The 24,138-nt window shown below is 45.9% G+C and overlaps 1 protein-coding gene across 1 annotated transcript in view; it reads left to right on the forward strand.

The window, feature by feature from the left end:
• The window catches only part of ANTXR1 (ANTXR cell adhesion molecule 1), a 216,801-nt gene that overhangs the window by 66,720 nt on the left and 125,943 nt on the right, over positions 1 to 24,138 (forward strand). Inside the window, exons 11-12 of the mRNA XM_006119107.4 lie at positions 4,237 to 4,306; positions 7,174 to 7,252. Of these exons, the coding sequence (XP_006119169.2) occupies positions 4,237 to 4,306; positions 7,174 to 7,252 (149 nt within the window). The remainder of the gene's footprint in view (positions 1 to 4,236; positions 4,307 to 7,173; positions 7,253 to 24,138) is intronic.

A 24,138-nucleotide genomic window follows, 5' to 3' on the forward strand; every position in this document is an offset into this window, starting at 1 on the left:
CTGAAACAGAAGCAGCAGCATTTCCAATGTACCCTGCACAGACAAACTGAATGGCAGATGAAAGGCGTTTTTGTTTTGTTTCCCAATGCAGTTTTCCAGGAAGGAGTCAGATGGCTGGAGTTATGCAAACCAAATGGAACTTCTTTTGTTGGAGGGGGAGGGGTTAAAATTACTCATTCCTGTGGTGAAACAAAAACATTCTCCAATCAAAACAATCTCTCCCCATAGCTAAACCTGCCAGCTCTAAACTAGAGTAGGCCGGGGGACTGGAAAAAGAGTAAATTTAATTTTGGGAGAAGGGAAGAGGAGAGGAGAAGAGAAACAAAATGCTCGTGAAATATTCTCTGTGAAAGGCCTTGCAAAACAAAAGAGCGTTTGGAGTTTTAAATACTGAGCCCATACGTTCTTTGCCTTTTTGCTCGCTCTTTTAGAAGAAAAAAGTGGATCACCTGATTCTGCTGTCAGGCATTAACCTCACTAAAGATACTCTTGATTTACAATGGTATAATCTTAATGAAGCCATGAAAACTTCTGAACAAAACCATTCATGAAAATGAGCCCTTTTCCCCATTAGTGTTGAAATTTTCCATTGGCATAAAAAGAAATATTTCCCAGTTGGCTTTGGAAAATCCTCTCTCAAACTGCTGCCATAGCAGGAAAACACATGAAGTTCTGGGAGGTACATGTATGTACTGGGAGGGTATCATGGATCGAGACTTATGTTTCTTTGCAATAAGAAAAGCTGCCACAGAAATATCAGGGAGAGAATTCTCTTCTGCTATTTGCTTCCAGCCCCTGGAAGGTTTCATGTTGCTAGCTGCAGGGCCATAAAAGCTCTGTGATCAGTATCTGCCTGTCCTCCTCAGAACCTCCTGGGGCTCGCAGCAAGATGTGCTGTACTGCCTCCTTCCAAGCGAGCCCTGCAGAGTTAACCACTGAGGAGACGGCCCTGGTTTCACACAAGGCTATGCTGTGGCTGTGGGCTGGCCTGGCCTGCGCAGGGGAACAGCTGCAGAGTGACCAATGGGAGTTGAAATGAGGTCAGAAGCTGCTGAAGAAAATCTGTCCCTGGAAGTGCACAGTGCTCTGTTCAGCGTCAGTGTGTCCCTCTTTCTGACGTGGCACTGCAGTTCTCTGGGGGGACCAATTTTTGCTTCTGTTTGTACAGTGCCTAGCGTAATGGCCGGGGCTCCTGGTCCAGGACTCTGGTCATAGAAATAACACATGCACTGTGTCTACATTGGTGCGTTCTTCTGTGGAATCGGCTGCTCTTGCGCAAAAACATGCCGCCTGTCTACACTGGCCGCGCGTTCTTGCGCAAGTAAACTGATGTTGTACTGTAGACAATCAGGGATTCTTGCACGAGAACTCTGACACGCCCTCTCGGGAAGAAGCCCTCTTGCACAAGAGCTCTTCCAGAAGAGGCCAGTGTAAACAGGCAACATGAATTTCTTGCACAAGAAGCCCCTATGGTTAAAATGGCCATCAGAGCTTTCTTGCACAAGAGAGCGTCTACACTGCCATGGATGCTCTTGCGCAAAAGCACAGGCCCGGGTAAACGCTCTCTTGTGGAAGACTGTTTGCGCAAGAACTCTTCCGCAAAAGAGTTCTTGCTCAAGAAGCTGCCAGTGTAGACACAGCCATATTGATTGTTAATACAGAATTCCAACTTGCCCACCAGTCCCTGAAAATGGAGGGCTAGGTTTTCAAAAGAGCTCTGCTGCTACTCAGGACCCTCCTTTTTTGGGGGGAGGGGAGCGTGTTCTGTACCTACCAGTTCCAGTTGCCCATAGTGAGAGGTTATATGACCTAGAGGATAAAGCGCTAGATTGGTACTCAGCAGCCCTGCATTCGGTTCCCTGCCCTGCTGGATGACTTTGGCTATATCTTCAATCTGCTCTGTGCCTCAGTTTCCCCATTAATATGGAGAAAATGACACTGACCTCTTTTGAGACTGACTTTTGAAAAGCACTGACTATTATTGATAGGAGCTTCTTATAATCTCACACACCCCCAGGTGTAGGCATTACTTGTGCTCTGGGAAATAAATTAACCGCATGGAAGATTAATGAAGAGAGACCCTCTTGGATTACAGAATCTCACTGCTTTGCCTTCCCTTCATTCAATAACTACACAATGACAGAATATCCATCTTCGATCCAAAATGCACTCAGTGGAATTGGGAGCCCTCTTCAATCATTCTGTTCATTTTACTAATTTGAATGAAACTCCCAGTAAAGTAGATCAGGATTATTATCAGTATATAGCTAGGGAAACTGAGGCATGGGGATTTATATAATTTAACCAAAGTTAGAGAGGCCCCCAAACTAGCAATATGCTTAAGCATGCGGGTAACACTATGAACGTGATCTGTTCCATTGACCTCAGTAGAACTGTTTATGTACTTGAAATTACTCATCTGCACAGCTACTTTGCAAAACTGAAAAGCCACCATTACTTATTGGTCGCATAAGACACATTAGCCACATCTTCTTACTTCTCGTGCTTGGCTTTAATTGTAATACTAGAGACGTTATTTTGATGAGCACATTATGAATACCTAGAAAGGCAGGCATGCACACTCACCATGTTTTCTCTGGAGCCAGGAAATCAGTTCTGGTGAAATAGATTCCCTGAACCCTCGTCCAAACCATCAACCTTTCTGAAGGTTGAAAAGTTGAAAATTTAGGCTCATATTTCCAAAGGATCCTAAAGGAGTGATTCATGTCAATGAGACATGGGCACCTAATTCCCATAAAACTCTTTTGAAAATCCCAACCTGAATTCCCTTACAAACTCCAGCTATCCTGATTTCATCAGGAATTAGAAGCAGAACCAGCAGAGTAATTCAAGAAAAGCTAAAACCAAAGAACCATCTGGCATCTCAGGGCTTTGAGCTTAGTTTTGGAGATATTTTCTAAGCCAAAGTGATTGACACAATCACCTCTGAACATTTTGATGCTTGCACGTCTCTAATTACAGAGCAGTAGAGAAGCCTACAATACTTGATGGGTTGCAGTGCTACAGCTAGAGAATAACTAACTTTTCAGTAAACCATAAAGTAAAAAAAATAAATGTTTTGAACAAAAAGTTTTGTCTGATCCAAAGTGAAATGTTTCCTTTCAAGTTTGAGCGTTAACACATTTGACTTCTTGTTTAATATAGCTGAAGGGAATTTTGAAAGAACAACTCCTTTCAAACTCCTTTCAAAGAAAAATTGAAATATTTTCTATAGAAAATGTCAACTTTTTCTGAATTTTTTTGTTTGTCAAAATGAACATTTCAGCGAAACTGACATGAATTGGTGAAATATTTCAATTTTGCCAAATATGCATTTTTTGCTGAAAACATTTTTGTGGAAATTTTCACCCAGTTCTAGTAACCGCACCGCACAACCGCAGAGAAAGCCCCATATGAAATGCACATAGACATTCATGCCTGGGGCTCTCCTTAATTAACTGAGCCTCACAACAGCCCTGAGGCAGGTAAGTATTATTATCCCTGTTTCACACATGGGTAAACTGAAGCACAGAAAGAGAAATGCATTTGTTTAACATGGCCATTCCTAGTCAGTGGAGAGCCAGTTCTAGAAGCCAGCTATCTTCAGCGCAGGCTGACCTCTTGATTTTCACCCTACACTCCCGTGTGTTTGCATGTAGGCTTGGCAGAATTCTATTTTTTTAACATTTTGAAAGAGATCATTTTTTAATCTTCCTTTCATTTGTATTTATTTACATTTTCACAGTTGTACAAGGCCATGGATTTTAAGCAATTTTTTTCTATTTTCATCTACTTAAATTTTCAGAGATGTGGAAAATAAATGAAGGTGTCACCTATGGGAGGGTCTGATACTGGTATTCAAAAAATTAAGGCTTGGTAAACTTTAGGACACAAATTTTCACTTGTCAACATCCAATGTCAAACTATACAAAGTAAATATCTTTATATTAAATTCTAATAAGTTCTTAAGCACCATATTCCTTACTTTGTTTAACGCTACATTTCAGCTATTATCAGTAGTAACATGTTTTCATAAGCTAGTGTGTGTTTCTACAATGAAACAGAGTTACAGACATTTACAGATAAAATCTAATCCTTCAAAGCTTATTTATATGTGAATTTATATGCAACTAGAGAGAATTAAGCCATTGTAAACTTTAAGGTAATCCTAGCTTGTATATGGTGCATTACTAAATTCGTCACACATCAGACCACTTTCTCTCTTTCTTTTTTCAGATGAGAAGCCTTTTGCAGTAGAAGATACCTATTTGCTCTGCCCAGCACCTGTATTACGAGAAGTTGGAATGTAAGTTCTTAGAGAGACCCACCTGCATCTGAAATTGGCTGATCCCACTTACTGCCTGTAAATCTAGTAAAATGTAAATTGCAAGTGTAAATCTAGACAGTGATGTACTGAGCCTCTGATGCTTTTGTGACCCCAAAAAGAGATTAAATAGAATCATAGAATCATAGGGCTAGAAGAGACCTCAGGAGGTAATCAAGTCCAGAGCCCTGCCCAACAAAATCATCCCAGCCAGGGCTTTGTCAAGCTGGGACTTAAAAACCTCTAGGGATGGAGATTTCATAACCTCCCTAGGGAACCCATCCCAGTGCTTCACCACCCTCCCAGTGAAATAGTTTTTCCCAATATCCAACCTACACCTCCCTCACTGTAACGTGAGACCATTGCTCTGCGTTCTGTCACTGAGAACAGCCTCTCTCCAGCCTCTTCGGAACCCTGCTTCAGGTAGTTGAAGGCTGCTATGAAATCCCCCCTCACTGTTCTCTTCTATAGACTAAATAAGCCCAAATCCCTCAGCCTCTCCTTTTAAGCCATGTGCTCCAGTCCCCTAATCATTTTGGTTGCCCTCTGCTGGACCCTCTCCAAATGCATCCACATCCTTTCTATAGTGGGGGGTCCAGATCTGGATGCAATACTCCAGATGTGGCCTCACCAGTGCCGAATAATAAAGGAGAATAATCACAACTCTAGAGCTGTGTCTACACTGGCATGAATTTCCGGAAATGCTTAAAACGGAATACTATTCCGTTTTCAGTTTTTCCGGAAAAGGAGCGTCTACATTGGCAGGCTGCTTTTCCGGAAAAGCCCTTTTTCTGGAAAAGCGTCTGTGGCCAATGTAGACGCGCTTTTCCGGAAAAGAGCCCCGATCGCCATTTTCGCGATCGGGGCTTTTTTCCGGAAAAGACTACTGGGCTGTCTACACTGGCCCTTTTCCGGAACAGTGTTCCGGAATAAGGACTTATGCCCGAGCGGGAGCAGAATAGTTTTTCCGGAATAGCGGCTGATTTTGTACAGTAGAGCATCGTTGCTCTTCCGGAAATTCAAGGGCCAGTGTAGACAGTTCGCAGCTTATTCCGGAAAAACGGTTGATTTTCCGGAATAAGTGGCCCAGTGTAGACACAGCCTAGGTCTCTTGGAAATGCTCTTCCTAATGCAACCTAATATGCCATTAGACTTCTCAGCTACAAGGGCACACTGTTGACTCATATCCAGCTTTTCATCCACTGTAATCCCCAGGTCTTTTTCTGCAGAACTGCTACTTAGCCAGTCCAGTCCCCAGCCTGTAACAATGTTTGGGGTTCTTTCATCCCAAGTGCAGGACTCTGTGCTTGTTCTTGTTGTACCTCATCAGATTTCTTTTGGCCCAATCCTTCAATTTGTCTAAGTCACTCTGCACCTTAACCTACTCTCCAACATATCTACCTCTCTCCCTAGCTTAGCTTGCTGAGGGTGCAATCCATTCCCTCGTTCAGGTCATTAATAAAGATGTTGAACAAACTGAACCTAGAACCAATCTTTGGGACACCCCGGTTGAAACCGACCACTAACCAGACATGGAGCCGTTGATCACTACCCTTTGGGCCCAACAATAATTAGTTTTTTAAAAATGTGATTTTCTTTTTCTGTCCCATTTCCTCTCCATAGTAGCATCACCACAATGAGGCAGGCAGGTGCAGTCCTAACTTTTAACTCTTGTCTAAAGGGTTTGCACTGCTGCCCATCACCCTGCTATCAGATCTTTCACATGTACTGGATTGGCAATCGCAAGGTCCCTAATGGAGTTTGTGGAGTCTCTATTTCTTGATGATGTAAATGCCCTTCTGGTTATGGTGGAAATGGGTTATACTATCAGGCTGTGTCTACATTGGCACCCCTTTCCGGAAAAGGGATGCTAATGAGACCAGTCGGAATTGCAAATGCCACGGGGGATTTAAATATCCCCCGCGGCATTTGCACGAACATGGCTGCCGCTTTTTTCTGGCTCGGGGTTTTGCCGGAGAAAAGCGCCAGTCTAGATGGGATCTTACGGAAAATAAGCCCTTTTCCAGAAGATCCCTTATTGAAAAGTAGGAATGCCAATGTAGACACAGCCTCAGAGAAAAGTTTTTGCAACTTTCCCCAACGACAGGCAGATTCTAAATTAGGGTACGTCTACACAGCAGAGCTACAGTCAAATTAAACTACACAACTTCAGCTACGTCAAGTGTGTAGCTGAAGTCGAAATAGCTTAATTCGGCTTTTGGCGCTGTCTACACAGCAGGAGGTTGAAGGAAGAACACTCTTCCTTCGACTTCCCTTACTCCTCGTGAAATAAGTGTTACCAGGAGTTAGAGTAAGAAGTCCTCCAGCTTGATGATATTTCAAAATAAAGGGTTGTCATGTAGACGTGCTCTTTGCTATTTCAGGATAACATCAGTGACTCCTGCCCCGTAGGCTTGATGGCAGCCAGGCGGGGATAACAATTTTTTAGAGCTGTGGTTTTATAATCTTAAGCTACACACTAATGAAATAGATTTAAAGCAAATTATGTCGACTAACACAGTACATTCAGAAACTGACAGCAAGTACCTGGAATTGGTAACTACCAGTTAAATGGCTTAATTACCACTAGAATGGCTCTCTCACAGGTTCAGTGTTTGCTAAAAGCTCTGGCCAGCTTTCTCACTTTTGAGTTTCCTAGCTCCTCTCTGGAGGAAGCAGAGCCACAGGAAGGGAGAGGAAGAGGCAGGTGGGCGGACATTAAGACTGAGCGGTGCCCCAAATTGTCTAGTGCCCTACGCAGCTGCGTATTCTGCATGTGAATAAGGACGGCCCTGGGCATACTGCATGAGTGATTCATCATGGCAGATGGCTGTCCTGTTCTTTTACAGGGAAGCAGCACTTCAGGTCAGCATGAATGACGGCCTCAGTTTCATCTCGAGCTCTGTCATCATCTCCAGCACACACTGTGTAAGTGCCAACTTCGGTGCATGAAATGATTCCGTAGCACAAGGTTCCAATCCACATAAGGTGCTTGGGTGAGTGGTGAGCCCAGACCTCTCTGCCGTAGTGGCGAGCTCCTGTAATGACCCTGGTGCGCTATCATTGCCTGTGTAGGGTGCACCTTAGTACAGGTTTGGAGTAAGCAGCACATGCCCTATCTGAGATAAGAGCATGTACGAGAGATGGAGAAGTGGTTTTGTGATACTGCAGAGGTCTCGGGGAATGGTTCTCCACTGTTTTGTTCCTTGCCCAGTGAGTAAAACTTGCAGTTGATCCAAAGCATCTACTCACTCCAGCAGTAGCTGCTTACATCTGCTTTGCCCAACTGCAAACAATGGTACAGATTGCAAGGCAGGGGCAATCAGACCTTTATTTCTAAACTGATATGATCTCCCCCAGAAGTGTGGGGCGCTGACCTTCTTGGCTAGCAATGCCTGGGTCATCTGTTCTCATAAGCCTCTTGCAGCAGCCAGAGCAAAGGAAAGCATCTTACCATTAACAACGCTGCTAAATGGGACCCGTGGGAAGAGAGGGATCACAGTAGTGAGGATAAAGAAGGTTTGGGAGGAATTTCCTTTGTGCTCATGATCTCTGCAGCCTGAATAGAAGCAGAAAATATGGGAATCTCATGAGAGCTCGGGAGTACTGGCTGAATAGAGAGTAGGGCTGGGACCCGGGTGCAGAGCAGGGGAGATCTGTCTGTTTGGTCAAGCCTTTTGACTGACATGTGTGGGACAAAGTTAGAAAAAGGGGGCTCTGTGGTCTTTGACTGCTGCTTTGTGAGGTCAGGTAAGGTGACAATAATAATGCTGAATGCTCCTGCATGACTGAGCAACAGGCCTTTGGTTACCATTGACACCTGGGGGCGTTGAGACCCTGAGCACCTAGCCAGAGATCTAGGTAGGGTCTAGCCCGGGATCTCCAGACATCACCAAGGGACCCCTGTGCTTCCTGGCAGTCTGGCTTTTCGTCGCGAGGTGAACTGATCCCTGTCCCGAGAGAGCAGCACAGAGCCTCTGCTCTGCTTGTGCCTTGGGCTGGCCCTCTGTGCTAACATGTATTTCACACAAAGCACCAGTTCTTGCAGTCAGTATTCCGGCAACGCTTCCATGGGAGTCTTGGCTGAGACTTGACTGCAGGATTTGACTTGAAGACTTTTATGACATGCCTCTTTCCTGCTCTCTGCAAATCTACCAAATACAATTGCATCATGTTTCTGTGCAGACCTAGTGAAAGGCCAAGTTTTGTAATGTATGTACTACCATGACTACTCCGTTGTGGTCTGTGAATGCTGATGCACAGGCTTAAGGGGAAAATATCTCTTCAACCATTTCATCTTTCTCAACAACAACAAGATTGCCTGGAGATGCCAGCATTTCTGACATGATTAACATCCGTTTTCAGAGCTCAGATGAAGGTTCATTTCTCTGGAGTTGACAAAGGCATCTTTATGCCTTGAGAGAGGGGCTTTTATTTCAGCTGGATTTGATATTTCAATTCAAGTTCTCTTTGCTACTGCTGCTGTGCTCTCTCTCTCTCGTGTGTGTGTGTGTGTGTGTGTGTGTGTGTGTGAGAGAGAGAGAGAGAGAATGAACTACAAGCAATTTTTAGCTGTCTTTCGCCATACAGCCGAACAGTAGAATACAGCTGTTTGACGTTTGCAGTGTGCTTTGGGGCAGATATTTGGTGTGAATTGTCTTAGCTCCAGTAGCACTGTGGACGAGCAGTGTGACATCCTGCTGGGGGGAGGGAAAGAAAGCCCCAAGCCTCTCCACCATATCTGGCTCACAGGGAAGAAGAGGCACAGCAGCACATGGATGCACTGCCTGGAGGCTTTGCCCGCTGCTCCCATTGGCAAGAACCTGCCAATGGGAGCAGCGGGAAGACATGCCTGGGACATGGTGCTGAGAGTGATGCGGGGCATGAAAATAAGTAAGTGCCTTTCCTTCCCCCCATGCACAGACCCCACACACCCCTTGCTCCTGCACCTCCCCACACTGAGACCCCACACTCTCACCCTGCTCCTGCACCCTTCTGCTGACCAGACAGCCTGCTCCCAGCCTTCCTTGCACCCTACCTCCTACCCAGACCTTGCACCCTCGCCCCCTCCTGCACTCCATCTCCCACCCAGATCCTGCATCCCCATCTCTATCCCACTTACTGGCAGCCCTCTCCCGCACACTGAACCCCTTATTAGAGCCTGGGGGGGGGGGTCTACAAAATCCACTAACCCCAGAACAACAGAAGAGTTAATCTAGCCTATGGGAAGCCCTGAACTTCAGTCCTCCCTGTCCTCCCCCCGCCCCCCTGGAGCTGTAGTGCCAGTGGAGTGAGGTATCTCAGTTGGGGGCCACATCAGTGAGGGTTGGGGGCTTTGGAAGGTTTTTTTGATTCTCACTTGTGTGGCCCCCAACTGATTATTCTGTGGGTCAGTGGCCCCGATGCAAAAAAGGTTCCCGCTCCATAAAGACAATGTTGAAACCTTTTTGTGTTGGACGTAATATTTTACTTTATTTCAAATGAAGTTTGGTAAACTAACAGGAGAAAGGTAAAGTGCTCAGTATGTTTGATAATTTAAATGAATATTTCCTTTCTTACCTATTAAATTAAACCATTCTCCCCAGCTGCAGCACGAGCAAAATGGCTCAGGCATAATTATATAATTAATGGGAAGTTTCCATTAGCAGCTGGTGGGCCGCCAAAAGGTTTGCATTGAGCTGGGTGGGCCACAGGCCAAAATGTTTGAGAACCACTGCCTTAAAGAAAGCTAAAGCAAGGGCCCCGCTCTTGCAGATGCCCACATGTGTGCGTAACGTCAGGCATAGTTGCACTGGCTTCAAGTCCGAAAGATAAGACCATGCGTGTTTCCTGAATCAGGGCCAATGCCGGGAAATTTGGAAAGTTGCAGCAGGAGTTGACAGCAAAGTGCCAAGACACCCTCTTGCCTCATTTTGCAAACAAGCTGGGGGAACCAGGTCATTTGTAAAGCATGAAGTAAATCTTTCCTCCATTCACTTCGGTGGAGCTCATTGCAGACTGCACGCCAAACCTGCCTTAGATCTCGAACAACAGCCTGACTGTACCAAGAATTTCTCCCATCTGTGCATCTCCCACCTAGATCACTTGTGTCTTCGTATTTCTTAAGGTTTAGGGAGGCTCCTACCCAGACGATGAAAGGAGGCGGCTCTATGCTATGTGAAACCTCGAAGAAGTCAGCGTGCGTGTCTATGTGTTGGCTCAAGGCTTGAGAATCAGAGAATGGTGCACGGTACACCCCTCTCATTCCCTAGTCCAAGGCAATCTGTGGGCTGCAAAGTTTGGAATTCTATAAATAGCTGAAGAAATCATAGTAACAACCCTTCCAGCTGGAGACGGGTTCAAGCCAGAAGTTCATGTCCAAGATTTCAGTCTGAAGATCAGAAGAGTTTGGAGCTCTGTGTGTTCTGTTCTGAAGACTGGGACCATCAGCATCTCTCCTTCCACCCCAGTCCCATCTGTGAGGCCGGATACATGTCACAGTAGAAGCATTATCTAGGGTGTCACCGAGGTCGACACTGCGGCTGAGAGTGAGCCTCTTGCATAGGAAGACAGGCGCTCACTAGCTTAGCTTGAGCCAGTGGGCTAAAATAGCCATGTGGATGTGCCGTTCTGGTGAAGGCTTGGCTAGCTGCTGAGTCCAAGCCCATTCTGCTGGAGCCCCAGTGACCACACTGCTATTTTTAGCACACTAGCATGTGTCTGTCTGCCAACCGCCATGTAGGCATACCCCTATCAAACAATTAGCATGGGCTCTCTTTATAAGGTCCACAATATGACTCCCTAATGTGGGATTTTCAAAAGGGGCTATGGGAGTTAGGCACCCGAGTCCCATTGGCTTTGAATGGGAATTGGACACCTAAGTCCCATAGGCTATTTGGAAAATGCCCATTGATAGGCCTGATCCTATGACGGGGAAAGGAGTCCAGGAGAGCTGGCAGTATTTTAAAGAAGCACAGGAAGAAACCATCCCGATGTGCAGCAAGAAAAGCAAATATGGTAGACGACCAGATTGGCTTACCGGGGACGTCCTTGGTGAACTTAAACACAAAAAGGAAGCTTACAAGAAGTGGAAACTTGGACAGATGACTAGGGAGGGTATAAATATATTGCTCGAGAATGCAGGGGAGTTATCAGAAAGGCAAAAGCACAATTGGAATTGCAGCTGGCAAGGGATCTGAAGGATAACAAGAAAGGTTTCTACAGGCATGTTAGCAATAAGAGAGTGATCAGAGAGGATGTGGGGCCCTGACTGGATGAGGGCGGTACCCTAGTGACAGATGATGTGGGAAAAGCTGAAGTACTCAATGCTTTCTTTGCCTCTGTCTTCACAGACAAGGTCAGCTCCCAGATAAATGCATTAGGAAACGCAGTATGGGACGAAGATGGACAGCCCTTGGTGGGGAAAGAACAAGTTAGGAACTGTTTAGAAAAGCTAAACATGCAAAAATCCATGGGCCCGGATTTAATGCATCTGAGGGTACAGAGGGAGTTGGCAAATGTCTTTGCGGAGCCTTTGGCCATTATCTTTGAAAACTCGTGGAGATCGGGAGAGATCCTGGATAATTGGAAAAAGGCAAATGTAGTGCCCATCTTTAAAAAAGGGAAGGACAATCCGGAGAACTACAGACCAGTCAGCCTTACTAAGTCCCCAGAAAAATCATGGAGGGGATCCTCAAGGAATCCATTTTGAAGCACCTGGAAGAGGGGAAAGTGATCAGGAATAGTCAACATGGATTCACAAAGGGCAAGTCGTGCCTGACCAATCTGATTAGCTTCTATGATGAGGTAACTAGCTCTGTGGATATGGGGAAGTCAGTGGATGTGATATACCTTGACTTTAGAAAAACTTTTGATACGGTCTCCCACAATATTCTTGCCAGCAAGTTAAGAGAATATGGATTGGATAAATGGACTGTAAGGTGGATAGAAAGCTGGCTAGACTGTCGGGCCCAATGGGGACCCCAAGGATCTGTTGGAGTGCCCCGAGCATCTGTTCTAGGACCAGTTTTGTTCAACATCTTTATTAATGACCTGGATGAGTGGATGGATTGCACCCTCGGCAAGTTCGCAGATTACACTAAGCTAGGGGGGAGAGGTAGATATGCTGGAGGGCAGGGATAGGGTCCAGAGTGACCTAGACAGATTAGAGGATTGGGCCAAAAGAAATCTGATGAGGTTCAACAAGGAAAAGTGCAGAGTCCTGCACTTGGGACGGAAGAATCCCAAGCAATGTTACAGGCTGGGGACCGAATGGCTAAGTAGCAGTTCTGCAGAAAAGGACCTGGGGATTACAGTGGATAAGAAGCTGGATATGAGTCAACAGTGAGCCAGGAAAGCTAATGGCATGTTAGGGTGCATTAGAAGGACAATTGCCAGCAGATCCAGAGAAGTGATGATTCCCCTTTATTCAGCTCTGGTGAGGCCACATCTAGAATACTCCAGTTCTGACATAGAATGTGTCCAGTTCTGGGCCCCCCACTGTAGAAAGGATGTGGATGCATTGGAGAGGGTCCAGTGGAGAGCAACCAAAATGATTAAGGGGCTGGAGCGCATGGCCTATGAGGAGAGGCTGAGGGATTTGGGTTTGTTTAGTCTGCAGAAGAGAAAAGTGAGGGGGGATTTGATAGCAGCCTTCAGCTTCCTGAAGGGAGGTTCCAAAGAGGATGGAGAGAGGCTGTTCTCAGTGGTGACGGATGGCAGAAGAAGGAGCAGTGATCTCAAGTTGCAGTGGGGGAGGTCTAGGTTGGATATTGGGAAAAACTATTTCCCTAGGAGGGTGGTGAAGCACTGGGATGGGTTACCTAGGGAAGTAGTGGAGTCTCCATCCCTAGAGGTGTTTAAGTCTCGGCTTGACAAAGCCCTGGCTGGGTTGATTTAGTTGGGATTGGTCCTGCCTTGGGCAGGGGGCTGGACTTGATGACTCCTGAGGTCTCTTCCAGCTCTATGATTCTATGGTCCTCAGTTATGTTAATGTTCTGTTCTGTCAGTGGCGGGCAACCTGTGGCCTGCAGCACAACCTGCGGCCCATTGGAGTTCTAGGTGTGGCCTGTGGGACAATTTGTTTGCTGTTGTCCTTGTGCAGGGTTGCCAAATTCTGCTGGTTTCCATCCACATCGGGGGGTTTTCCTACCGATGTTACACACACGTGAAGCCAGGGTCCATGAAGTGAGGTGCTGGCTGATGGCACACAACACTCACTTTGAGAGCCATACGCTCCCTCCGCCTCCCATCACAGCGCTGTTACAGTTCAGTTGGCACCCTGCAAAAGCCAGGGACAAGCACAGTGAGCAAAACTACCCTATCCAGGAGATTGTCTTGGTTACAACAATTTTGTGGCCACTGAGATGAAGGAGGGTCACCCACTCACTCTAGATTGCCAATAGCTGCTTTAGATAATTTTAAGGCCCTTAGCAATATAAAGAGGTACTATCAGGCCAGATTTCCCTGAGTGCTTCTAGATCCCAACATTAAAGGCATGTCTACACTAGGAAATTATTTCAAAATAACTTATTTTGAAATAATAACTCCTGGAATAGTTATTTTGAAATAGCATATCCACAATACAGGGAAGCTTTGAAATTAGTCTGAGGCAGGCTCCCTTAATGTGGCTTCATTACCTCGACTTACGGTCCCAGGAAGTACTGGGGAGTAATTACTTTGAATGACTCTGGGGAGTAGATATTTTGAAAGAGAAGCAGTGGAGTGTCCACACTACTGCTATTTCAAAATAACTATTTCAGAATATGTGTTATTCCTTGTGGAAAGCAGGAGTTATTTATTTGAAATAACCAGACCCTTATTTTGAAATAACTCCCTAGTGTAGACCAAGGCTAAATGTGCTACTGTAACTGCTATGTGCTATGTTGTTTCTTATGGGACTCATTCATCAAAAATAAAAGTCTTTTGTTGAAGTACACACCACTAACACTGCTGTCTAAACTTATCATCCAGAGCATTAGGATTGAATCTTTTAGAGACTCCAACCCATGACACCATTCTTAACATTGCATCCCTAACACTACACCCCTTCTCAAAGGATAACTGCTTACGAGAACTGACACTCACATAAACCTGAACACTCAGCAACCAATTACCTAAAATATACAAGGCATCATAAAATGTCTCTGACTCCTAAATCATTGATGATTAATACAGTCATCAGATCACAAGCTGAATCTATTGGCTCCACCACCCTTGACTGAAAAGACTTTATAACACTCCGTTGCCTGAAATCCTGGGCCAGATTCTTAGCAGATGAAAACTGGCAGTTTCACTGATGTCAATGGAGCTAAACTAATTTAACAGTTTAGGTTCTGCCTCCTGGGTCTAGTATCTAAAGATTCCTAGAGAAGAGAGACAGACAAATCTACCAAACCCTGCACATATCTATCTATCTATCTATCTATCTATCTATCTATCTATCTATCTATCTATCTATCTATCTATCTATCTATCTATCTATCTATCTATCCCCACATACCCCCCCTATCTATCTATCTATCTATCTATCTAATCTCCCAACCCCATAATCTCTAACATTTTATCAAACAATGAGAATGCAAATTAAAGAGTAACATTTTCAAAAGCATTTAATGTCTAAGGCCTGGGCCACACTAACGGGGAAAGTCAACTTAAGATACATAAATCCAGCTATGTTGATTATGTCAGCTCCAGTTATGTATCTTAAATCACGTTTTTGGGCCGTCCACACAACGGTAGATCAACAGGAGCAAATGCTCCCATCGACTTCCCTTAGGGTACGTCTACACTACAGCGCTAGTTCGAACTAACTTAGTTCGAATTAGTTAATTCGAACTAAGCTAGTTCGAACTAACGCATCTAGAACTAAAAACTAGTTCGAACTAGCGTTTTGCTAGTTCGAACTAGTAAGTCCACATTGAGTGGACTCTGAACAGGGCTTAAGGATGGCCGGAAGCAGTGCCGGCAGGGCATAAAAGGAGGACTTAGAGCATGGAGATACTGTCTCAGGCTAGCCGAGGGCTGCGCTTAAAGGGTCCCGACCCCCACCCCGGACACACAGTTCTAAGGGGTGCCCCGCTTGCAAAGAAGTTCTGGCTTGGAGTGCCCTGAGTGCCCACACTGGGCACATCACACCACTCGGCCATCAGCCCGGCTGCACTTGCCGCAGGCTGCCATCTGGGGAGAGGGAGTAATTGGGGGGCTGCAGGAGAGCTTCCACCCCCAGAAGCCCGCAGAGCCAGCCCAGTCCTCCCCATCGGGGGCTCGTACCCCATTCCTCCCTCACCTCCTTCCACTTGCCCTTCCCTAGCCCCCCTTCTTCTTGATGTACAAAATAAAGATAACGTTTCTTCCAACATTGACTCTGTCTTTATTGAAAAAAACTGGGGGAGACTGGGAAAAGGAGGTGGGAGAGGGGAAGAGAAAGGCTGGGAGAGGGGAGGGCAACTAACATGATCAGGGGTTGGGAACAGGTCCCAGATGAAGAGAGGCTACAGAGACTGGGACTGTTCAGCTTAGAAAAGAGGAGACGGAGGGGGGACAGGATAGAGGTCTCTAAAAGCAGGGGTTGGGTGGAGAGGGTGCATTCAGAAAAGTTCTTCATGAGTTCCCATAAAGAAGGACTAGAGGACACCAAAGGAAAGGAATGGGTAGCAGGCTTGAAACTAGTAAGAGAAAGTTGTTCTTCTTGACAAAGCAAATAGTTAACCTGTGGAACTCCTTGCTGCAGGAGGCTGTGAAGGCTAGAACTAGAACAGAGTTTAAAGGGAAGTGAGATCAAGTCATGGAGGTTGGGTCCATGGAGTCCTATTAGCCAGAGGGTAGGAGTGGTGTCCCTGCCCAAAGTTTGTGGAAGGCTGGAGAGGGATGGCACGAGACAAATGGCTTGGTCATTGTCTTCGGTCCATCCCCTCCAGGGTCCCTAGGGTTGGCCGCTGTGGGCAGACAGGCTACTGGGCTAGATGGACCTTTGGTCTGACCCAGGACGGCCATTGTAAGCTCAGGGCTCAGTGTCGGGGGTCTCAGTGGACCCCCTTGATTTTCATGCACACCTGGTCCTGGGTGGCCAGGCTGGCAGCTCTCCTGCCCTAGACGGCCACTTTCCTGTGCCTAGTGCGGAGATCGTGGACGAGGTCCACGATGTCCGCACTAGCCCAGGAAGGTGCCCGCCTCTTGCGGTCCAGGGCAAGCTCCCGGGAGCCGCCAGCCTGGTCCCGGCAAGAGGGGGTGGGCTGGGGGGCATCGGGTGGGTGGCTCTGTGCCGTGCCAGGTGCAGGGTCTGCTAGCTGGGTGCTGGCAGGCTTGCACCTGGCACGGGCACCGTAGCCAGCCCGTGCCCCTTTAAGGGGTCCGGGGCCGGGAGGGGGGCATAGAGTTTCCCTGGTGTTGGCCAGAGTGGCCACCAGGGAAACCTGGGGAGGGCTAGCCTCCCACTAGTTCGAACTAAAGGGCTACACAGCCCTTAGTTCGAACTAGCTAGTTCGAACTAGGCGTTAGTCCTCGTAAAATGAGGTTTACCTAGTTCGAACTAAGCGCTCCGCTAGTTCGATTCAAATTCGAACTAGCGGAGCGCTAGTGTAGCGCATAGGAAAGTTAGTTCGAACTAACGTCCGTTAGTTCGAACTAACTTTCTAGTGTAGACATACCCTTACTCCTTGAAATGGGCAGGACACGGACGGGGTGCCCTCTCAGTTTGAATTAGCGAGTCTTCACTAGAACCATTCATTTGAACGCTAGAAGATGGACCTCTGGAGGGTCGATCTTCTCTGACAAGAGACTACGACCCATTTTCAGGAAGATTTGGGGACAGATTTTCAAAGGTACTTGAGCCCTACAGCTGCAGAAGGTTAGGAGTCTAACTTGCTTAGGCACTTTTGAAAAAACTGACTTGATGCTTTTCTCCATCTTTAGGCACCTAAATCCTTGTGCACACCTGGCCCTTAGCCACTTAGGCTTCAGATGTTTCTATGTATTGAGGAACCTTATGCCTACTGGTTTCACTGGGAGTTGATTTCCATGGGAGTTGGGCCGAATCCCTTTGGAAGGGACTCTAAGGCCGTGTCTGTGGGCGTGACCCCGTTAGTGTGGCTCACATTGGCTCTAGTGCTCTCCAAGCTAGCACAAGCCATGGCAGCCCTAGCAGTGACAGTGCAGGCAAGCGCAGCCGCACCTCTGCTGTTACAATAGGCGCCGACTTCTGCTCCAGCCCCTCTCAACATGCCCCAGCCCCAGGTCCTGCTTCCACCCCATCTCATCTCCCAAACTCTCGCTTCTGCCCCACCTCTTCCCATGCCTGCTCCACCCCTGCCCCTCCCTCACTCCAGCTTTTTCCCTCAAGCCTCCACTCCTGCCCCTCCCCCATTCAAGTCTTTTCCCCCAAGCCTCCACCCGTACCCCTCCCCCACTCCAGCCTTTTCCCCCAGACCTCCACTCCTGCTTTTTCCCTGCAGAGATCCCCAGGTTAGTGGGGGGAGGATCACTGATGTGATGTATGAATTTTATGCTAAAGGAACAAAGCTAAAGTGACCTGACCCAGACTGTGGTCATGGTGCTGCTCCAGCCTGGCCTGGGGAAACAGGCTAGCCCTGTACGTGTTGTTTTGTGGCTCTGAATGCCGGGCTCATTTGCAATAGGGGCCAGGCAGGACTTTATAGAGTGCACAGAGTCTAACATACGCCATTCCTGACATGTGAAATCTGAGCAGGAAATGAGGAAAACATTCTGAAGATGAGGAGTATGGAGCATATGTGATGACTAGCTTGGGCCATTTCCAAGCCCTTTAGAAAGCCCCCAAAATAGACCTTGTTTGCAGCACCAAAGGGCTGTTCTTGTCAAATACCTGTCGGTCCCGCTGTTCCAGATTAGTCACAACAAGGGGCTTTGTAAATCATGACGAGAGAGTTGTTATAATGTAGAGCTGAATCCCCCTCCAGGCTCTGCACCTACAAACAGGCATGATGGAAACCTGGCATCAGGACTGACTCCACTGATTCTGCTTTCCAAAGCCCCCTAGAGAGGGCACAACTTGCTCCCTTATGTGTTAGAGACGGGATAATGTTGCAACGTTCGAGAGTTACTCAGATCTGGGGTGTAGATCTAGGTCTTCATGAGCAATAATTAGTACTTCCCTAACCCCCTGCCTGCAAACCGCTACATCGAATTCTTCTGTCGACCCAACTGCACCTCTGGAGGGGATGGATTTATCACAGCCGTGGAAAACCCTTCTGCAGATGCAGTAAGAGACGTAGCTGCAGCACTGTAGTGGTGCCGCTGGAGCGCCTGGAGTGTAGACATTCCTAAGGGACCACGTGGTCCCTGCTACTGTGCACTAACCTTTCCATACTGTAGGGCAGTGGTTCCCAAACTTTTCGGCATCATGCTCCCTTTTTGATTTTTGAAAAACCCTCACGCCCTCCCCCACCCCCCAAATAGCAGCAAAACTTGTTGAGCAAAAAAAAAAAAAAGGAACTGACCAGGGCAGTAAAACTTGATGGGGCGGAGGAGGCTGGGCCGCTATGTGCCCCCCCTGGAATTTCTTCATGCAGCCCCAGGGGGGCACGCCCCCCAGTTTGGGAACCCATGCAAGTGTAGGGACCAGTCAGTGCAGGGTCTACATGGCCACAGAGCATGTGGCAGCAAGAGCACAGTAGGTGCACACTCCGATTTGCCATTCACGGCCTCTCTGTGCGATGAGCCCTTTGTTACCTGCCCAACATCAGACAGTGAGGCCTTGATTTGAGACTGCACTTAGGCATGTGTTTGCATCCATCTTTACACATTAAAGCAAAGTCTCATAAACAACAATGGGACTTAAAGGGTGTGTCTACACAGCACCCTTAGCTCGAAATAAGCTATGCAATTTGTGCTATGCAAATTGTGTTACATATTTTGAAATAGCTTATTTCGTAATTTGGCACTGTGTACACAGCACCAAATTTCGAAATAACTTGCTTTTCCAAAATTCTCCTTAACCTTCGTGGAACAAGGGTTACTGGGATGTTGGAATAAGCCACCCGTTATTTTGAAAACTAGTTCAAACTAAAGGAATGCTTCCATAGATGTGGAATAGCTATTTCAGGAATCCCCGCTTCATTTGCAATTGCGATGTGTCTAATTTGCATCCCTTTTACGGAAAAGGGATGCAGTCTAGACACAGTCTGTGTGTTTGTGAGAGTGACAGAGATTTGCATTGCCAACTTCCCTCCATCCTCTTCTCTCTGTGGAGATAGGGTCCAGGAGTGGGGGGAGGAGGCACACCCTGACATCAGACGCTGCCCCCCCTTCTCCCTCCCACACCTTGCACAGCAAGCAGGAGACTTCCAAGGGAACAGCTTCAAGGCCGAGGGCAGGAGCAGTTTGGCAATGGATTGGAGGGGCAACTGAAGTGCCAGCACTTGAGAGCTTCCTGACTAAACCAGTCCTGAGCTTTCATGGGCAAAACCCACTTCTTCAGATGTCTGGAGTATTAAAAGTGCAGATCCAAGAATAAATAAGGGAAGGGGGGGGGGAGAGAGGAAAAAAGTCAGATTGTTCAAGTTACAAGAAGCTGATAAGAACAATTAGCACTTCCATTGTTTGGTTGGTTGGTTGGTTAAGTCATTGGATGCGGAAGTTAGTGTGCGAGCCAGACAATATCTCTGTTCATTCCATTCTGATAAGAATTAAACTCGTATAGAATCATAGAGCTGGAAGAGACCTCAGGAGATCATCAAGTCCAATTAAGTTCATTTGAGAAGCAATGATGATGATAATATGCCCTGTTCTTCATTTAGCATATTTCATCAGTACATAAGCATGGAGTGCTGTGCCAAACATTTTAAAAAATGCATTTTCTCCAAAGAGAAGCATTTGCAGTGAAGGTTCTGTCAGTGTTTCCACAATAAAATATGTTATTGGAAAAATGTAATAACCTAAAAACAAAACAAAAAAATGTGATTTGAACTGTGTCTTGGTGTACAAAGTCTATATTAAAAAAATAAAATTGGTTTAAATTGGCTCTTTCCAAGCCTGAGATGTGAAGTACTCAGCAGGAGGCATATGGTTTAAGATGTTATTTTTCCTTCATACATTTTAATCACAGAATGGATTTTCAAAAGGAATTTTTATGGACAGAGAAGTTTGTAATACATATTTAAATGCCTTGCTCTAGGTATCAGGCAATCCAGAATTTGACTAGAGATGCACATATCCATTAGGAAGAATTACCGAGTTCCCAGTGCATGACTGGTGAGGCTGTGGGAGTGAGGAAGAATCTAGCTTGACTTTCAGATCTCCTGGGCAAGGATGACCCTTTGTGAATCAAAGGTTCAGCTGACATTTGATCATAACCTTCTGGAGTCAAGAGACATTTACCTGGATTTCCGCGGGTTGTTTTTCCAAAGTTTGGCCTCTATTTAGCACAGAAGAAAATAAGAAAAGTCATTATTCAGCGTATTGTAAACACTGTTGACAAATTACCGAGGCAAGAACAAGCTGGCTTTCGTAAATGAAGAGGGTGTATAGATCAAATTTTTGTACTGCATGTAACATCATTGAGCAATGCATTGAATGGAAGAGGCAGTTGTTTACCAACTTTATTGATTTTGAAAAAGCCTTTGACAGCATTCATAGGAATAGTCTTTGGTGTATTCTCAGAGCATATGGAATACCACAACAAGTAATACAGCTCATTAAGAGCCTTGATGATAATTTCACATGCAGAACAATGATCTACGCTTCAAAGTTAAGACTGGAGTAAGACAGGAATGTGTCATGTCGCCGATGCTCTTTAACGTGGGCTATGTCTACACTGTGACCGTTTTACGCAAAAAATATGCAAATGAGGTGAACTGTGGAATATCGCTGAGCCTCATTTGCATAGTTAATGAGGCTCTGTTTTTGCGCAAGAGGCTTTTGCACAGAAAGGAGCCATCTACACGACTCCTTTTTGCGCAAACAACCTCTCTTGTGCAAGAGCCGCCGTTCTTCCTGAAAAAAATGCCAAAGAACGGCTCTTGCACAAGAAGGGTTTTTTGCGCAAAAGTCTCTTGAGCCAAAAATGGAGCCTCATTAATTATGCAAATGAGGCACGGCAATATTCCACGCTTTGCCCCATTTTCATATTTTTTGTGCAAAACGGGCACAGTGTAGACATAGCTTTAGTCATAGACTGGGTTATGCGGCATACAACAGAAGATGAGCCAAGAGGCAGCAGATGGACTGTCTTCTCCACATTAGAGGACCTTGATTTTGCTGATGACCTCATGCTGCTCTCCCATACGCATCGTCATATGCAAGAGAAGACAAATCGACTCTTTACTTTTGGAAAACAAGTCGGACTAAGAGTTAGCCTGAAGAAGACAGAAGTAATGACCTTAAATATTAAGGCATAGGCATCAGTTAAGATTGATGGCCAAGACCTACCTATCACAGAGAGCTTTACATACTTGGGTAGTATTATCAGGCAAAACGGAGGTGTCAGAAGTGACAGAATCATAGAATACTAGGACTGGAAGGGACCTTGAGAGATCATCGAATCCAGTCCCCTGCCCCCATGGCAGGACCAAATACTTTCTAGACCATCCCTGATAGACATTTATCTAACCTACTCTTAAATATCTCCAGAGATGGGGATTCCACAGCCTCCCTGGGAAATTTATTCCGGTGTTTAACTCCCCGGACAGTTAGGAACTTTTTCCTAACTTTTTTCTGGATATCCAGAGCAGACTCAGTATAGCCAGAAATGTCTTCATGCGTCTGAATATTATATGGAAATCATCACAGTACAGCATCCATACCAAACTGAAGTTTTATCAGAGCTGTGTTTTATCAACACTATTATATGGATCAGAATGCTGGCAAATGACAGAGTATGACCTCAATAAATTGTCAACTTTTCACACCAGAAGTCTTCAGAGGATTCTCTGTATTTTTTGGCCAAGAATAATTTCAAATCAGGACCTGCTTGCACTGTGCAAACAAGGTGACATGGCTACTATCATTATGAAAAGACGCTGGAGATGGATTTGGCATGTGCTCAGGAAAAATGGAAGCTCCATCCCAAAGATTGCTGTGTACGGGACCCCTTAAGGGAAACGGAAACGAGGATGGCCTAAGACAACATGGTGCCGGGCTGTTGAAGTAGAAATGAAGAGCATGAATCACACTTGGAGCACTATTGAGAGGCTGGCCAAAGACAGACAAAAGTGGAGAACCTTTGTTGCTGCCCTATACATCAGTGGGTGTGAAAGGCGATGATGATGATGAAAATAAGAAAAAGCTGTAGGCCAAATTCCCTACTGGGATAAGGCAGGAAAATGTTTAATTTGAATTACAGTACTTCCGCTTTTGGACTAACACAAGAAGTGCAGGAAGAGGTCTAGATTGGATATTAGTAAAATCTGTTTCTCTAGGAGAGTGGGGAAGCACTGGGATGGGTTTCCTAGGGAGGGGGTGGAATCTTCATCCCTAGAGGTTTTTAAGTCCCATCTTGACATAGCCCTGGCTGGCTTGATTTAGCTGGGATTGGTCCTGCTTTGGGCAGGGGGCTGGACTCAATGACCTCCTGAGGTCTTTTCCAGCCCTGGGATTCTATGATTCTATGAACAACAAAGCAGGGGGATGTTTTTAGCTCCTGGAGCTGTTTTGGTTCAAGCTTTGAGTGAAGATTGATTCAGGTCAGTGTGTACTTGCCTCTCACTCTGAGCAGCACTCTCTATGTCAGATCAGCTGGTGTTATGACAATATAGTGCCCAAGCTACAAAGAAAAGAACTGAACTTCCACAAAGTTAGAGGGAGATCGTGTCCATAGTGAATGCATTAAGTGTGGCCCTTACTAGAGTCAGGAGTGAGCTGTGAAATTTGGAGCCAAACTTTCCCAAGGTTCAGAGCTCTTGGACTTTCTCTTTAGCTCTAGTTCAGGATCACATAATTTGTAATAAGTTAGAACTGGAATTTTTTAAGGAGAAATTTCCATCTGAAATACTGTTGTGTTTTTAAATTAAATACCCCACCTCCTCAATATTACTCTCTCATAGATCATGTTTTTGTTGTGTCTAAATAACTTATTGCTATTACAATATTTAAGAGCTGAAGTCTCTAACAGGAAACCTGGCTGGGCCACACTACACACCTGCGAGATCATTAAACCTAAGAGCAGAATTCCATCTGCCAGCAATGGAAAGTCAGCGTGTCTTGCAGAGGGGCCAGGAATATCAATGCTATGCCAGGTTATAAAGTGAGCCTGAGCTAATTAATTAGCCAGCACCTGCCCTTACTTGGCTAACGAGAGTGTACACTCTGGCAGATGTTAGGCTTGGGCCAAGCAGAGGGAAATGATGGCAGAATCCGGCTGGGGAAAATGAAATGTTTGAACAAGGTCTGTATTCAGTTCCCATCCCCCTATCCTCCAGGTGTGCCCATAGCAGGACCAAAGAACAAATGCAGCTGGCAAAATCCAGAATTGGGCATGGTCTAGGTCAGTGTTTCTCAACCAGTGGTACCCTTAGGGGTACTTGAGAGAAGTCTGGGGGGTACGTCAACACAACTGAAATTCGGAGAAAACTGAATTTTTGTTTTAAGTTTTATTATTTTTGTACATTTTACACCCAAAAATTTCATCACCCACCCAGCTACGATTAAGCTGTTTGTACAAATGTGTTGCAATGGTAGAAAAAAAATGTGTCTGAAAACTGTAGGTACTGGGGGTACTTATACATTTTTTTTGTTTGAAAAAGGGGTACTTTATAAATAAAAGGTTGAGAAACACTGGTCTAGGTTGCTTGGTCCTGCCTCAGTGTAAGGGGATGGACTAGAGGCCCCCAGGTACCTTCCAGGCCTTTGCTTCTATGATTCTG

This window comes from Pelodiscus sinensis, chromosome 28 (assembly GCF_049634645.1).
Source record: "Pelodiscus sinensis isolate JC-2024 chromosome 28, ASM4963464v1, whole genome shotgun sequence".
Lineage (NCBI taxonomy): Eukaryota > Metazoa > Chordata > Testudines > Trionychidae > Pelodiscus > Pelodiscus sinensis.